This window comes from Myxocyprinus asiaticus, chromosome 36 (genome assembly GCF_019703515.2).
Source record: "Myxocyprinus asiaticus isolate MX2 ecotype Aquarium Trade chromosome 36, UBuf_Myxa_2, whole genome shotgun sequence".
NCBI lineage: Eukaryota > Metazoa > Chordata > Actinopteri > Cypriniformes > Catostomidae > Myxocyprinus > Myxocyprinus asiaticus.
The window spans coordinates 16484603-16501950 of record NC_059379.1 but is presented as its reverse complement, the minus strand read 5'-3'; the positions used below and the strand labels follow the sequence as shown (position 1 = coordinate 16501950).

At 40.4% G+C, this 17348-nt stretch overlaps 1 protein-coding gene across 1 annotated transcript in view; it reads left to right on the top strand.

Annotated features, from left to right (window-relative positions):
- The window catches only part of LOC127426981 (voltage-dependent T-type calcium channel subunit alpha-1G-like), a 334253-nt gene that overhangs the window by 266072 nt on the left and 50833 nt on the right, over window positions 1-17348 (top strand). Inside the window, exons 24-27 of the mRNA XM_051674227.1 lie at window positions 4411-4536; window positions 4726-4815; window positions 7251-7443; window positions 9753-9803. Coding sequence (XP_051530187.1) covers window positions 4411-4536; window positions 4726-4815; window positions 7251-7443; window positions 9753-9803 — 460 coding nt within the window. The remainder of the gene's footprint in view (window positions 1-4410; window positions 4537-4725; window positions 4816-7250; window positions 7444-9752; window positions 9804-17348) is intronic.

Sequence of the window (17348 nt, the reverse complement as noted above, 5' to 3'; positions counted from 1 at the left end):
TTTGATTCCAAGGAGCTGTCGGGAAATGGTATTCCAGACGGCTCACTATAATCCTATGGCAGGTCACCTAGGAGAAAGGAAAACAATGAACCGTCTAATAGCCCGTTTCTATTGGCCGGGCATTGGCGGCGATGTCCGCAGGTGGTGTGCGGCATGCCGCGAATGCCAGCTGGTTAACCCACCGGCCACCCCAAAAGCGCCATTGCGCCCTCTCCCTTTGATCGAGGTCCCCTTTGAGAGAATTGGAATGGACCTCGTCGGGCCATTAGAACGGTCAGCACGCGGACATCGCTTTGTATTGGTCCTAGTGGACTATGCAACGCGATATCCGGAAGCAGTGCCTCTTCGCAACATCTCAGCACGCAGTGTTGCGGAGGCACTCTTCAAAATAATCTCCCGGGTGGGGATTCCGAAAGAAATCCTCACCGATCAAGGCACAACGTTTATGTCACGGACACTACGCGAACTGTACGAGTTATTAAATATTAAATCGATTCGCACCAGTGTATACCATCCTCAAACGGATGGCCTGGTGGAACGATTTAATAAAACCCTCAAAAACATGATTCGTAAGTTCGTGCACGACGATGCTAGAAATTGGGATAAATGGCTCGACCCCCTGTTATTTGCAGTACGAGAGGTCCCGCAAGCCTCCACTGGCTTCTCCCCATTCGAGCTGCTGTATGGGCGACGCCCACGCGGCGTGCTTGATGTATTGCGAGAAGCCTGGGAGGAAGGACCTTCGAACAGTAAAAATGAAATTCAGTACGTTCTTGATCTTAGAGCAAAACTCCACACCTTGGGGCAACTAACACAGGAGAATTTGCTCCAAGCTCAAGAACGACAGCGCCGACTGTATGACAGGGGAACTCAGCTAAGGGAATTTGCACCGGGAGATAAAGTGCTTGTATTATTTCCCACATCGAGCTCTAAATTACTCGCCAAGTGGCAAGGACCCTTTGAGGTCACACGACGAGTGGGAGATCTCGATTATGAGGTTAAACGATCCGATAGAGGGGACGCACGTCAAGTATACCACCTCAATCTCCTAAAATTGTGGAGAGAGGCGGTCCCCGTGACGTTGGCTACGGTGGTTCCCGAGAAGGCGGAGCTCAGACCGGAGATGAGCTCGAAACATAAACAGTTCACCCCGGTCACTTGCGGAGACCACCTCTCACCGAGCCAACTCGCGGAGGTTGCCAGGTTGCAACAGGAGTTTGCAGACGTGTTTTCCCCTCTACCGGGACGTACAAACCTCATCCATCACCACATCGAGACCGAGCCGGGGGTGGTGGTACGTAGCCGCCCCTATCGACTACCCGAACACAAAAAGAAAATTGTTCGGGAGGAATTGGATGCGATGCTTGATATGGGGGTAATAGAAGAATCCCACAGTGATTGGTCCAGCCCAGTTGTTCTAGTGCCTAAGAGCGACGGGTCTGTGCGATTCTGTGTGGATTATAGAAAAGTCAACGCGGTGTCTAAATTTGATGCATATCCAATGCCTCGCGTTGATGAGTTGCTTGATCGGTTGGGCACTGCTCGTTTTTATTCGACATTGGATTTGACGAAGGATTATTGGCAGATCCCCTTGACACCAATTTCCCGTGAGAAAACCGCCTTCTCCACACCGTTTGGATTATACCAATTTGTGACACTTCCGTTCGGTTTGTTTGGGGCCCCGGCTACGTTTCAGCGTCTCATGGACCGAATCCTCAGGCTGCATTCAGCTTTCGCCGCTGCCTATTTAGATGACATCATCATTTATAGCAATGATTGGCAGCGGCATATGCAACATCTGAGGGCGGTTCTGAGATCGTTGCGCCGAGCGGGACTCACAGCGAACCCGAAGAAGTGTGCGATTGGGCGGGTGGAGGTACGGTATCTGGGGTTCCACTTGGGCCACGGGCAGGTGCGGCCCCAAATTGACAAGACAGCGGCGATTGCGACCTGCCCAAGACCCAAGACCAAAAAGGGGATGAGGCAGTTCCTGGGGCTGGCTGGCTACTATAGGTTTGTGCCTAACTATTCGGACGTCACCAGCCCGCTGACTGATCTCACTAAAAAGGGAGCTCCAGACCCGGTCCAGTGGACGGAGCAGTGTCAACAGGCGTTCACGCAAGTTAAAGCCGCACTTTGCGGGGGGCCGCTGTTACATTCACCTGACTTCTCTCTCCCTTTTGATTTACAGACAGATGCTTCAGACAGGGGGCTGGGGGCTGTACTCTCGCAGGTGGTGGGGGGGAGGAGCGCCCGGTGCTGTACATTAGCCGTAAGCTCTCGTTAAGGGAAACTAAGTACAGCACCGTGGAAAAGGAGTGTCTCGCCATCAAGTGGGCGGTCCTCACTCTCCGATACTACCTGTTGGGGCGGGCCTTCACCCTCTGCTCGGATCACGCCCCACTCCAGTGGCTCCACCGCATGAAAGATACTAACGCCCGAATCACCCGTTGGTATCTGGCTCTTCAGCCGTTTAAGTTCAAGGTGGTCCACAGACCGGGGCGCAGATGGCTGTCGCCGACTTCCTTTCCAGGAATGGGGGGAGTGGTAGGCAGGCCGGATGTCGCCCCGGCTTGAGTCGGGCGGTGGGGATATGTGGCAGCGGGGGCGTGGTCAAGCATCTCTCCGGAGAGAGAAAAAGCGGTAAGGGCGCTTACACCTGAGCTAAATTATGTATAACACCTGTCTCTAATTTCAGTGAGCACGGGGAGAGCGGCATAAATAGAGACACACCGCAAATAGGAGAGAGAGAGAGCCTGGGCACGTCAGACCCGAGCAAGAAGCAAGGAGTTTTTTTATTACAAATGTTGAGAGTTTATTTTTGTGAAGCGGTGTGTGATTGATGATTAACTTTGTGCATAACGCAAGGACTGGGAGACTGTAGTTTGTGCTGCAGAGAGAGAGAAAATAAACTATAACCTGAACCAGGAAAACTGCTTCTCGTCTCCTCTTTACAATATATATATATATATATTTTTTTTTTTTTTGTATAATTTTTTTTTACACAAATTTGAATTGTGTCAATGCTTGAATTTCCTTACAAAACTAAAATATATATTGGTGACAAAACTAAATTTTATATATATATATATATATATAAAATTTAGTTTTGTAAAGAAATATTATGAAAACTAGTAATAATAAAGAATGAACGGGTGTATCCAAACTTTTGAGTGGTAGTGTAACATATAGCATTTACATTTATGCATTTTGGCTGACGCTTTTATCCAAAGCAACTTACAGTGCCCTGATTACAGGGACAATCCCCCTGGAGCAACCTGGAGTTAAGTGCCTTGCTAAAGGACACAATGGTAGTGGCTGTGGGGATTGAACCAACAACCTTCCACTTACCAGTTCAGTGCTTTAGTCCACTACACCACCACTCACCGCCATTTGACAGCTCTATGTGTATTATCCACAACATAATGTCTTTTAATGGCTGTAAGTGAGCCTGACAGAGGTGGTGCATAGAAAGAATACAAGATTATTATAATTTCTGTAAATTTGAAACACACTTTCTGCCCACAACTGAATAATATGACTATGATTAATATTTTCTGTTTTCCATAGTTCTGTAAGGGTCTGTAAAGGAAAGCTGGTGTAATTTATCTTCCATTCTTCCAGGAAAAGATGGCTGTGCTCTTTCTTTCTGTCCTATGTGTCCTATGTAACATTGACTTTGCCCCTTGTATAAATTCCATCTTATTTTATGGAGGGAAATCCATTGCATAGATGCTGAGTAAGGGTGCAGTTATTCTCAAATGTCCATTTACTTAGTGACACTGGAATTATGATCTAGGTTTCAATAATGAGGTCATAACCTTCTTGTATGAAGTCTTAACTGTGCCACTCTCATTAGATAGCCGAGGCATGAAGTGTGATTGGTAATTGTAGCCTTTAACAAGTACTACTTTTAAGAACATAGTGCACAAAAACAACATTAACATCTAGAGAACAATCCTCATTTTAGTCATTACAGCACATTCTTCATGTGTACTAGAGAGACTTGATGTCATTCAGATCAATAACCGTATAGGCATGGTCTTTAGATAATTACTGTACGCAAATGTTAATGATTCTTCAGCATGACTTAGCTACTCCGTCTACTAGACCATCCTCATGCTACGGGTAAGCAAACCCGTTCTATTTTTCTGATCAGAAAAATCACATTAGAACATTCTAGTTTTCTGATTGGGGAAAAAAATAAAAAAAATAAATAAAACATGGGCTGCACCCGTGACAGTTTTTGCAGGGCTGTCACAGATACTGGTGTGGTTTCTCAGAACACCTATTTCAGTGATTTCTGTCCGTTAGTAGGGACATTTTATGTATGGGATTCCAAAGAAGCACTTACAGCACCTTTGCAAAAAAAGGTGGCTTTGTGGTGATAAAATTGCTTTCTCCTCACAGCTCTTCAAAGGAAAGTTCTTTGTGTGTCATGGGGAGGATACAAAGAACATCACTAACAAGTCAGATTGCCTCCTGGCCAACTATAAATGGGTCAGACACAAGTACAACTTTGATAACCTTGGGCAGGTAAGCACTTGGTTACACAAACATATGTTTTGTCTGGATTAAACTAAAGATGCTCTTTCAGATACCTGCAAGTGACTGGTAATGCTGCTTCCAATTCATCATGTTTTCTTTCTATATAAACACATTCACAAGGAAGCACTGAAGTAAAAGATTTATTTTAACCTCTTTGATCTCCTCTGCCTCCCTCAGGCTCTGATGTCCCTTTTCGTTCTGGCTTCCAAAGACGGCTGGGTAGACATAATGTATGATGGTTTGGATGCTGTCGGTGTTGATCAGCAGGTATTTACCAAACCAACCTTTTTATGAGCAGCTCCTTTTAATTGCATAAATTTTTTTTGTAACACTATATACTGTATTTGATCTGACACTGTGATTGTGGTCACAAAAAACCTTATTCATTTAAAGTGGGTCATGCAGAATTCAGCCCTGTCCTTCTCTCTCACTTATAACCACAAACTCTGATTGGACAAGCTACATAAATAGAATCAAAGGTGAAAAATCATTGGTCAGCATTTCTGTTTTGACTTCAAAGAATTGCTCTTTCATTCATCAGTTCTTCAATAAGCTCCTTACAATCCATTCAACATATCTCTTCCTGTCAAGTGTCTTATTTTACACTCTTTCCATTAAAGAAATATGGCTATTTTGCATTTATTAATATGATTTTTCAATACATTTATGAATAATACATTTAGCATTTTTTCTTGAAAATGAAATAACCATGCCTCATTTTTGGCAGTGGACTGCTGAAATACTGTTCTGCTCCATTTGAAAAGGGCCAAGCCCCCTTTCCCAGCTAAGGCATTCATGTGTTTGAATTGGGACATCCTTTCTGCAATGCTTGCTGTAGATGCTGTAGTCTAGAGGAAAGCATGTTTAGAGTTCCCAGTAGGATAGACCTTTGAACTGAAGTGTTATTGATAGCATAATTCTGCACCATCACCATTGCGTTGTTCATGAGCAAAGCTCAAATCCCAGGGTACTCCAGGGGAGCTGAAACAGCATGGCCATGTTGGTCAAACACAAGTTGAACTGGTTAGTAGCTTGGCTTTGCTTGTTCTCTGGCTAGACCAGCACCAAACTAGCATAATGGAGTCTGGACCAACATGCAAAGTCATGGTGGTCTAAGCTTGTCTTTTCAGCTGAGAAATTGCAAACAACTTAAAGTGGTTCTAGAACTGCAAACGCCATTCATTTTCTCCATTGAGAAGTATGTTTCTAGCGATAATGTATAAACCTTTACAAATGAGCTCTGAGATGGTAAAAGATTATATACTGTATGCTTCTGTAGAAACTACAACCTGGTGTGAATTCATCTTCATTTTTAAATAATTATGTTTAATAGCCAAAGTCCCATCTAAGAACTAAACCACCACTAGATCCTGAAGAGATCTCCAGTAATCAAGTAGTCATTGTTACCATGGAGATAAAAATTGCAGCAGAAGAGCAGTGATCACTCACTCCCATGAAGCATTGTAAATGACATAATTGAGTATATACTGTATATATTTTTGTATATATATGATTATTTTGCAATGCTTCATAAATGTTGTTTTTACACTTCTATACTAATAATGACTTTAAGTCAATAGTTTTCTGTTATACCATCGTTTTTGATTCGATTATGTCGTTCACAATTATTCATGAGATTGTGGTTCATTCCCCCAAGAAACATGTTAAGTACACAGACTTGTACTTTTGTCTCTTTTGCTTCAAATCAGTGTTTGTAATGTTGTGATTTAACTCAGAGTTGTTTGGTTTGCTGCAACCTGGTCTCATAGTGAAAACGTGATTCTATATACAGTAGTTTTTTGCAAAACTTGTTATATGTATCTCCAGGTACAATTCCCTGCAGTTTCCAGGTGAAATGAACACTAGACGCACCACAACAACTGTGTGATTTATTCACTTTCACTCAAATCATGACATTAATGGCTAATAATCACTTTATAAATACCTATTTTTCTATCTATTATATGATATAGACACATTTTTACTCATTTTAATGCTTGTATTACAGACCCACCTACAGATAGTATATACACTTATTCCAATGCAAACAGCTTTTGTGGTAGCTCACATGATAGAATGTTGGACTCTGAGTTGGAGGACTGTGGTTCAAGTCCAGCCATGTACTCAAGCTGACACATGACATGCCAGAGTCATAGAAACGGCATGAAATGATGTGGTTGTTTCAGAAAATGTGCTTTTAATTTTGCTTCAGCTTTTTAAAACATTATTGGTTAGGTTTAGGCATTGATTTGGTAATGATGTCTTTTTTAAACGTCTCATTTATATTTTAAAACACAATTGGTTAGGTTCAGACAAAAGTTTTAAGTTAGGGAGGTATGTTTTAAAAACATCCATCTAAAATTCACCTTAAAACCTCATCTGAACAGGACACCATTTTACTTGCTTTTGGCACCTCCAGCTGGACATTTCACTGGAAACCTGCAGCCAAATGTGTTATACAGCACGTCAATTTTGAATTGCAAAAATGTTGACATGTTCATGTAAATTTCAAGAGATCAGGCTGTTGGTTTGGCTAAGAGCTCATTATTGAAGGATTTTTTTTATGAAATCTCTATGGATAAAATGAATGGGAAAAATACTTCCAGAAACAAGTCCACTGAAAAGGTGGATGGTCATAATTGTACAATTGGCTGCACATTTTATAATCTATACATTGATTCATGTGTTTATCTATATTGTAGCCCGTCATGAACTACAACCCATGGATGTTGCTCTATTTCATCTCCTTCTTGCTGATCGTGGCTTTCTTCGTGCTCAACATGTTCGTCGGTGTGGTGGTTGAGAACTTTCACAAGTGCCGTCGGCACCAAGAAGCAGAAGAAGCCAAACGGCGTGAGGAAAAGCGCCTTAAACGCATGGAGAAAAAAAGAAGGAGTAAGGAGAAGGAGCTATCTGGTCGGTAGCCTTCCACATCTTTCTGAGTCCTGCTTGATCATTTTGATTTGGCCGTGTGCTAAATTACATGCTAATGCTAATTAGAGTGACCGGCAAATGAGGAATGAGATGCTCGGGCCCGTGATTAGTCAGGACCCTTCCCCCCGGCTTGCCCCCTATTGCCTGGGAACATCTCAAGAGCATGTCCAATGGCCTGCATGGTGATCTGCTTACTGAGAGAGCAGGTTGTGTGGTGTATACCTGGACCAGGGGTCTGCCCACCCTCCTACCCTCATGCATGTAGGGCAGTTCAGTCTGAGATAAAGTGCAACATAAAGTCTAAATAAAGTGCAAAAATTCTATCCAGTTGAATTAGTTAAAGGGATAGTTCACCCAAAAATTCTGTCATCATTTACTCACCCTCATGTTGTTCCATACCCATACACCCTTCTTTCTTCCATGGAACATAAAAATAGATGTTAAGCAGAATGTTAGCCTCAGTCACTATTCACTTTCATTGTATGGAAAAAGTGGAAAGTGATTGGTGAATGAGGCTAACATTCTGACTAACGTCTCCTTTTGTGGTCCACGGAAAAAAGAAAATCATACAGGTGAAGGAGTAAACGATGACAGAATTTTCGTTTTTGGGTGAAATATCTCTTTAATTCCATAATCTGCCTGCTCTGATGCCACCTAGGATGCACGGTGTGGTATTGCCGATGACCATTTCTTTTGGTTCCACTGCCTGCCATTCTCATCACAAGGCGTTAACATTAAAACAACTTGATCGACAATCTCTGTGTGTATGCTAGCTCTTGTTTGGACATTGGTCCAGCATGTTTGATCTTCAGGCAACAGTTAAAAATGGGATTTATTTTCAAGCCCTTGAGAAATACAGATGTAAATAGGTGATGTTTAGAACAGTATAAAAACTGTCCTTGGGTCACAACGTAGGACCACAAGATATGAGAATAAAACATGTGGAAGGTGAAACTATCCCTATAAAGACTATGCTGACACTTGTGCACACATCAAGAACTTTTAACACTTAGAGGGATAGTTCACCGAAAAATTTAAATTCTATCATCATTTACTGACCCTCTTGTTGTTTAAATCCATTTTACAATCTTTATTCTGTGGAATTCACAAGGAAATGTTAGGCCGTCTCAGTCACCATTCATTTCCATTGTATGGAAGAAAAAAATATGGAAGAAAAGTGAATAGTGACTGAGGCGGTCTGCCCCTAACTTTCTGCCTAACATCTCTTTTAGTGTAAACGATGACAGATTTTTGATCTTTGGGTGAACTATACCTTTTATCACAGGTCAAAGATCAAATAATTATTATGGCAGTCTCCTCTCACACCACACTTTCTCATCTGTATTTGATTTCCACATAAGCTGGCTAGTGTATATTTTGTTTTATAGTGCTATCACTCCATCATCGCTATAGCTGTAGAAGGTAAAGTGCTTAATTTTCCCTTCAGTTTTTAATCTTTTCTTTTGCTACAGATCTAATTATCTTTAGGTGTGAAAAGCGTATGGATGTGTCAAGTATCCAGTCGGAAATGGAATTAAACAGTGTGTTAGCTTTGCCTATGCTGATTGATATTTTGAAACTTCTTTGAACATAATAACTAAATATCCTGTTAAGACAGCTTGTTTAGTGGTATTAGAGAGCATAATGTTGAGATAGAGTGATAACTGTGGACTTTTGCTTGAAAACCTCAACAGTAAAGTTGTATGGGTCCTTTCATATGAACTTGTATTGGCAAGACTGCTGTTGTCATTTACTGAGAAGTTTAAAGTTTTTATTTAAAAGTTCTTATGTGTAATTTCTGCGCCACTAGCATATCAAAATTGAATTGCAAAAAAGGGTTACCTGAACACTCCCCCCTACATCTATTGGTCAGAGAAACAGATAGTCCCTCCCCAAATTCACGCCACTGGTCAATGTTGCTGTCGGGCTGTCCGAGCCACTCAGAAAAAGAGAGCATTGATTTGATAGCTCCACAGTGTTCACACTTTTTGAAGTTTAAAGTATCTGCCTATTAAGCTTTGATAGAAGAATGCTTTTAACATCAGTATAATTGCATCACCTTTAACTAATGTGTAGAAGGACCATAACGAGATCCAAACTGCCAGGATAAATAGAGTTTGTGTGATGTCCTGAATATTGTATATTAATAGTGTTACTTTGGACTCAGAATAATTGGAACACCCACCAGCATATTCTTCCCACAAATACTTCAGCTCCTTTGACGGTTCTTTTGCTTTCCCTACCTGATTAACATGATTTCATTCTTCTAGATATAATGCTGACCGGTGTCAGTTGGTCCAGTCCTGAAAACTCACTGACAGGTACAGATTGCCTCTGGCATGTCTATGTGTTCACCGTGGTGGTATCTGTTTGGGATGAGGGTGGGGTGGTCACCGGGTGGGAGGGCACCATCAACGGCCCATGCTCTCACCTCATCAGATCTGATCTGATCACACAAGAATTGTCTGTGGAAGTCTTGTATGTGCGGTTTTTACACCTCATTACCAATTCCAGCCAGCCCAGACTCAAGCTCACACAGGGGACAAAGAGAGAGCAAACAGCTTTTTATAAGAATAAACATTATTTTGGAATGTGTCTTTAGTTCTTGCTGATTTCAGTTGAACTCACCTTGGTGGTACAATAGGTCCATGTGTGACCAATCTCTCGATGTTTCCCCCAATGTGATGCACTGTGGCTGACTGTTTGAAGGGGAGAGTATCACTGTTAATGTCTTTAGCTTACCGTATTTTGATCTGTCTGCTTCAGATTTCTTTCATTGGTTTGTTGTCGTGGCGTAGTGATTCACTTCGTTTTGTGATGTTACCCCATAAAACTGTTTTCAAACTTCTACTGACATGCTAAAACACAGACACCACAACTTGGTGTTGTTCAATGGCTGCATGACTTTGTTGAAACACATTTGTGACTGACGTGAGTGAAGTGTTTGTATGGCACACTTGTTTTTGACTTTAAAAAGTTGCTGTACTGCGCCGTTCCATGTGATTGTAATTGATAAAATAAATTCAAATGTAAGTACAGCTTTCTAGTGGTGTAATCAGTGGTGTAGTCCTACCAAAAAAAATTGGTTTACTATTACCCAGTCCATGATCGTCTGACCAGGTCTGTTATCTGTTATATGCAAACTGTGTAATCTGCGTATCGAGAGCGGCGGAACTGCAACTCTGTACATATCGTATATAGGTCATTCCTACAATTCTGTGACATTCCGGCTTTGAAACTTAAAATAAAACATACTTTTACAGGTATCTTCATCATTACAGGGACATGTTAAAGATTGTATTAGTCATACTGGTCAAGCAAAATTACTAAAAAATGCAGATGTCCATTCAGTTAAATGGGTAGCATCAGGGTGGACAATAACAGGATGGACATTCAGTGGATAAATTTGCCACTTCATGGTCTGTGATTGATATCTAGCAAACATTTTGTAAAATAATATTTTTTTTATTTTATTAAAAATACTGTATATTGAGATTTTAAAATTATATTAATTTCCCATATACAGTATCTTCCCATAACAGGGTGAACATGTTATGTTTGACCACACATGACTAACACCACAAAATAAAGGAAAAAATAAATAAAACAAATGAGTTTCAAACTTCTAATAACTAAAAGTAATTTTGCAAATGGCTGATGTCCACCTCCAGTGTGTGTGATGTCATAACATATATCTTCAGTGAAAGGTCGTAGTATGACATAACAGGGTGCGCAATAAATCAAGGGACACACAAAAAACCTCCACTATCAGTGTTCAAATTACACATTTACCACAAATGAATACTTGTTAGTGAGAGAATGTAACACTAAACTCTTAATTGTGTGGGGGAAAAATAAAAATCCAATGATTTAGCACTTATTTTTGTCAAAGATGTTTGACATGCAGTTTTGGGGATATGAGGAAATGACACAGTGCAATATAAAAGGATTTCAGTTATTTAACATGTGACTTTTAAGCCAACAGAAGTGTATGACATTATAAAAGTCTTTATTCTTTTAACAAGCCTATTAAAATTGTAATCGGGTGAAATTAAACAATATAAATACCACACACTCTTGTACTTGGGACTTAATGTCACAGAACTGTAGGAATGATCCATTTATACAGGCACTCCTGTGCGAGACGCTGCTTTACATTGAAAAACAGTGCGGACTGACGCAAAAACATGTTCAGAGCGAAGCCGTCTGTGTTAAAGCAGCTGATATCGCACACAACTCACGTGAAAGTTGTGTGTGTTTCAGGTTAATTTCGCTCGATTTGCGAAACGTTCTCAGCAGTTTGGGTGTGTGACACTAAAATATGGGACAAATGGCATCACGTATGGATTTCATATGGAACACAATTTTTTTCCCTTAATTACGGGATGATTCCTTATTTTACAGGACGTTTGGCATATTTTGTTAATACATTTTACCTGATACTACTGCTTCACCGTGAGGTTGACTCTCTCTTCACTCACTGTCATAAATTCCCTCAGTCGATGATAGTGTCAATAGTTGTTGTTGAGCGGGGGGTTTGTACTGTAGTAAACACATCTCCGCTTAAATCTCTGCGCTCTTAAAGGCACCTCCGCTTAAAAGGGCACCTTTACATTTGCAAAGGCCACATTTAGATTTGTGAACGAAAGGGGCAGGTTGCTCCCATTCTGTGAACGTCAGTGCCACTGGTTATAATGTTGTATCCATTCCCTGTACACCTGAAGTATTGGAATGTGTTAGCTGTACAAATGAACAGAAAGTGATTTGAATTTTTGAGAAAATTAGTTGTACTTTTAGGTCTCTTCCCAACGTTTTATCTGCATGGATGCAAATTGTTCACCTTTTGGCAAAATTTCCCATTTTTAATCCAAAATATGTCACTTTTGTGAATTGAGGAGTTTTTATATTGTGGGGTGGATTAAGGTTGCACTTAAAACGTGAAACCTCAGAAGAGGTTTTTTATTAATTTATGTATTTATTTTAAGTAGATATAATTTAGGGATGTGCAAAACTACCAATTTTCATAATCGACTAGTAGGTGGATTGTCTGAACGACTAATTGGTGTTAACGAACCATGTATAATTAGTCTCCGTTATATTCACGTGACCCCAATCAGACATGTTTCAGAGAGATATATGGGTATAACATGGTAACTAAATTAAGAAAAGTAAAAAATAAGCAAGGCTCTAATACAGAGTGACACAAAACCGCTTATGTGCATCCTGATCAAGGAATGATGGGCTTTAATGTAACTGCAGTGCTTCAAGGTGATCTTAGCTGCACATTTAGAAACGTAGAACTATAAGATTGTGGGTACACACCATCTAGCTCATGACATTCAGCAGTTAAAACCTTTTTTAGTGCAACTATTTATTTAAAAGTTCTGATCGTCTTGAAATGTATTGTTGATGCAGCACTTTGCTGTAACTACAGTGCATAAGAACACTAAACCTAAAACCTTTAAGAGACAAAACTTCTTACAGTGGGTTTTTACCATGCTGAATATAACCATGTCAATCACTGTTAAGCAAAGCAAGCTATCATCACTCAAAAAAGCCCTCTGAGAATTGGCGTCTCTCATGGAATTTGAGATTTGCGTTTCTATTTTAAACTGCCACCGCTAAAAATATTAAAGGAAAAATTAAAATGCTCTCATCATTTACTCACCCTCATGCCATCCGAGATGTGAATGACTTTCTTTCTTCTGCAGAACAAAATCAAAGATTTTTAAAAGACTATTTCTGCTCTGTAGGTCCATACAATGCAAGTTAATGGTGACCAGAAATGTAAAGGCCCAAAAAGCAATATAAAAGTAATCCATAAGACTACAGTGGTTAAATCCATATCTTCTGAAGTGATATGATAGGTGTGGAGAAACAGATCAATATTTAAGTCCTTTTTCAACTGCAAATCTACACTTTCACATTCAGACACCTACTGGTTGGGGCTGATCAAAGGCAGATATTGATAGTAAAAAAGGACTTTAATATGGATCTGTTTCTCACCCACACCTATCATATTGCTTCAGAAGACATGGATTTAACCTCTAGAGTCATATGGATTACTTTTATGCCTCCTTAATATCATTAATGTTCTAGTCACCATTCACTTGCATTGTATGGACCTACAGAGCTAAACTACTCTTCTAAAAATCTTCATTTGTGTTCTGCAGAAGAAAGAAAGCAATACACATTTGGCATGGCATGCGGGTGAATAAATGATGAGAGAATTTCTATTTTTTCGGTGAACTATCCCTTTAAGTTGACCCCACTAATCAACTAGTTGATTTGTAAACCAGCCTGATGCATCCCTAATATAAATCCATGTTAAAAGTGAAAAAATACCCCTCAAGATACCCTTTTTTAAAGCTAATTTGTACATATTGTTGGGTAAAATTTTATTCATTATATTGGCCTGAAATCTTTAAGCTTCTGCTTAAAAAAAATCCTCAGATAATACCCCAGAAACCCATGCAGTGTCTTACTTTTTTCAGTTTGCATGACTATGTCTACTTTACTGAAACAGACAATTTTGACAGTTCCTTTTCAAAGTAATGTCAAAAAAAGAAAAATTAATATTTATTTGGCAGTCATATAACTTGGTAAAAAGTGGAATATTTTGGTGAGTGGAACATGTTTACTCTGTTGTTCTCGGTGTAGCTCAGAGACCTCTTATCTCTCTTATAACTTCTGTCTGTGTTCTGCCTCATTTGCTGCTTTTCCAGTATCGGAACAGTGCGAGCCAGGGACATAAACTGGTCAGCCGAGGTCAATAGCCTGGGACCATGAGCCGCGAGACCAAAATCGCTCTGCATTCCCACCATCAGGCCAAAAGCCCCACAGCGTTGCCCTAAAACCCGCCCATTTCACAAGCCAAAACAAACACGCATGTTATCTATTTATCTAGAATATCAAGTGTATATTGTATGGAAACGTTAGCTAGCTTGCAAGATAATTTGATGTTGACAACTCACTGACTTTAACCAAATGAATAAAAAACTGCCATGGTGTCTCGATTGGTCTCTCCACTAACAGCAAGACGATGTCCCAGCACACCGTCCATGATCTCGGACCATGGATAGTTCTTGCTTTGGGCACCGCTTTGTTCATTGTGCATATTAACAGATTTGTAATGTGTCCGCAATTTTTTTCACTGAGATGCAGGTGTGTGACACCACACAAATATGTCGTCACCCAGAGATATACAAAGTTAGTGATAAACATTCACTTTTATTAAATTATACTGATCAATGAGTAAAAGTTCCTACATTACAAGATATTAAAGCTTGTTTAACCAATGTTTGCAGAGACTGGTGTACAAAACACAGTAAATTAAACTCTCTTTTGATGATCGTACACCTGTAGCACAAATGCTAGCATAGCAGCATTGTTTATCAGTTGGGTTGCTAGGAAACAGTCAAACCCCTGTTATGCTAACAAGAGGGTTGCAGTTTTGGTTGTTTAAATGCAATTTTCCAAGCATCTGGCAATGGAATTCCTTTATGGTCAGAGTTCGGAGAATTAAAGTAGGAATGTCACACATCCGACAATAATGAAACGCAACACAGGTGTCTCGCTAAACTCCGCCTTTGACATTGACCGCACCTCAGTCCCCAGGCCTTCTTTGGCCCAAGGGTATTCGGCGAGCCAAAGGCTATTGGCCCCGAATAAACCCAGAGGAGGCACGTTTAAGCCCCGGAAGGGACAGTGGAAACGCATCTGGCCTTGGCACGCTCTAGCATGCCTTCATTTGGCCTGACAGTGGAAACGCGGCTATTGAACAAGGGTTCCCTCCTGAACCCCTGTCCTTACCTTTTCTCCGCTGTCAATCTCTGTCTGTCTCTCATACACTTACAGGTGCATCTCAATAAATTAGAATGTCGTGGAAAAGTTCATTTATTTCAGTAATTCAACTCAAATTGTGAAACTCGTGTATTAAATACATTCAATGCACACAGACTGAAGTAGTTTAAGTCTTTGGTTCTTTTAATTGTGATGATTTTGGCTCACATTTAACAAAAACCCACCAATTTACTATCTCAAAAAATTAGAATACATCATAAGACCAATAAAAAAAACATTTTTAGTGAATTGTTGGCCTTCTGGAAAGTATGTTCATTTACTGTATATGTACTCAATACTTGGTAGGGGCTCCTTTTGCTTTAATTACTGCCTCAATTCGGCGTGGCATGAAGCCCAGGTTTCTTTGACAGTGGCCTTCAGCTCATCTGCATTTTTTGGTCTCTTGTTTCTCATTTTCCTCTTGACAATACCCCATAGATTCTCTATGGGGTTCAGGTCTGGTGAGTTTGCTGGCCAGTCAAGCACACCAACACCATGGTCATTTAACCAACTTTTGGTGCTTTTGGCAGTGTGGGCAGGTGCCAAATCCTGCTGGAAAATGAAATCAGCATCTTTAAAAAGCTGGTCAGCAGAAAGAAGCATGAAGTGCTCCAAAATTTCTTGGTAAACGGGTGCAGTGACTTTGGTTTTCAAAAAACACAATGGACCAACACCAGCAGATGACATTGCACCCCAAATCATCACAGACTGTGGAAACTTAACACTGGACTTCAAGCAACTTGGGCTATGAGCTTCTCCACCCTTCCTCCAGACTCTAGGACCTTGGTTTCCAAATGAAATACAAAACTTGCTCTCATCTGAAAAGAGGACTTTGGAACACTGGGCAACAGTCCAGTTCTTCTTCTCCTTAGCCCAGGTAAGACGCCTCTGACGTTGTCTGTGGTTCAGGAGTGGCTTAACAAGAGGAATACGACAACTGTAGCCAAATTCCTTGACATGTCTGTGTGTGGTGGCTCTTGATGCCTTGACCCCAGCCTCAGTCCATTCCTTGTGAAGTTCACCCAAATTCTTGAATCGATTTTGCTTGACAATCATAAGGCTGCGGTTCTCTCGGTTGGTTGTGCATCTTTTTCTTCCACACTTTTTCCTTCCACTCAACTTTCTGTTAACATGCTTGGATACAGCACTCTGTGAACAGCCAGCTTCTTTGGCAATGAATGTTTGTGGCTTACCCTCCTTGTGAAGGGTGTCAATGATTGTCTTCTGGACAACTGTCAGATCAGCAGTCTTCCCCATGATTGTGTAGCCTAGTGAACCAAACTGAGAGACCATTTTGAAGGCTCAGGAAATCTTTGCAGGTGTTTTGAGTTGATTAGCTGATTGGCATGTCACCATATTCAAATTTTTTGAGATAGTGAATTGGTGGGTTTTTGTTAATTGTGAGCCAAAATCATCACAATTAAAAGAACCAAAGACTTAAACTACTTCAGTCTGTGTGCATTGAATTTATTTAATACACGAGTTTCACAATTTGAGTTGAATTACTGAAATAAATGAACTTTTCCATGACATTCTAATTTATTAAGATGCACCTGTACTTGCACCTTATTCTCCCCTAGATCCTTTAGTGTTCTCTCTTTCACCTTTCAATTTTCTGTGTTAGAAACAGTTGTTAAGAGATTGCTTATAAGAGTATGATCACTGATGTGATTATAATGGATTCACAGCCTTTGCCATGACACTCAATCTATAAAAATATAGATTTATATGGTTGGTGGACATATATGGTTGGTGCACAGTGTAATAAAGATATATACCCTCAAAGGTGTAACCGTTGATTATCATATGCTGCCATGAGTGCTAGATTGCACTCTTCCATAGTTTAGACACAGTTCACAGTTGCATGCATCAACGTTGTTCACATTATGTCACTGTACTCAGGACTCCATTTTGCTTCTAATTATCAGGCAATGTGTTCTTTTTTCGACCGTCCAGTTACATTGTGCCTCAGCATATTTTATAATTCTGTTTTGGGTTTCTGTTTGGAAGAGGTGGGGTATTAC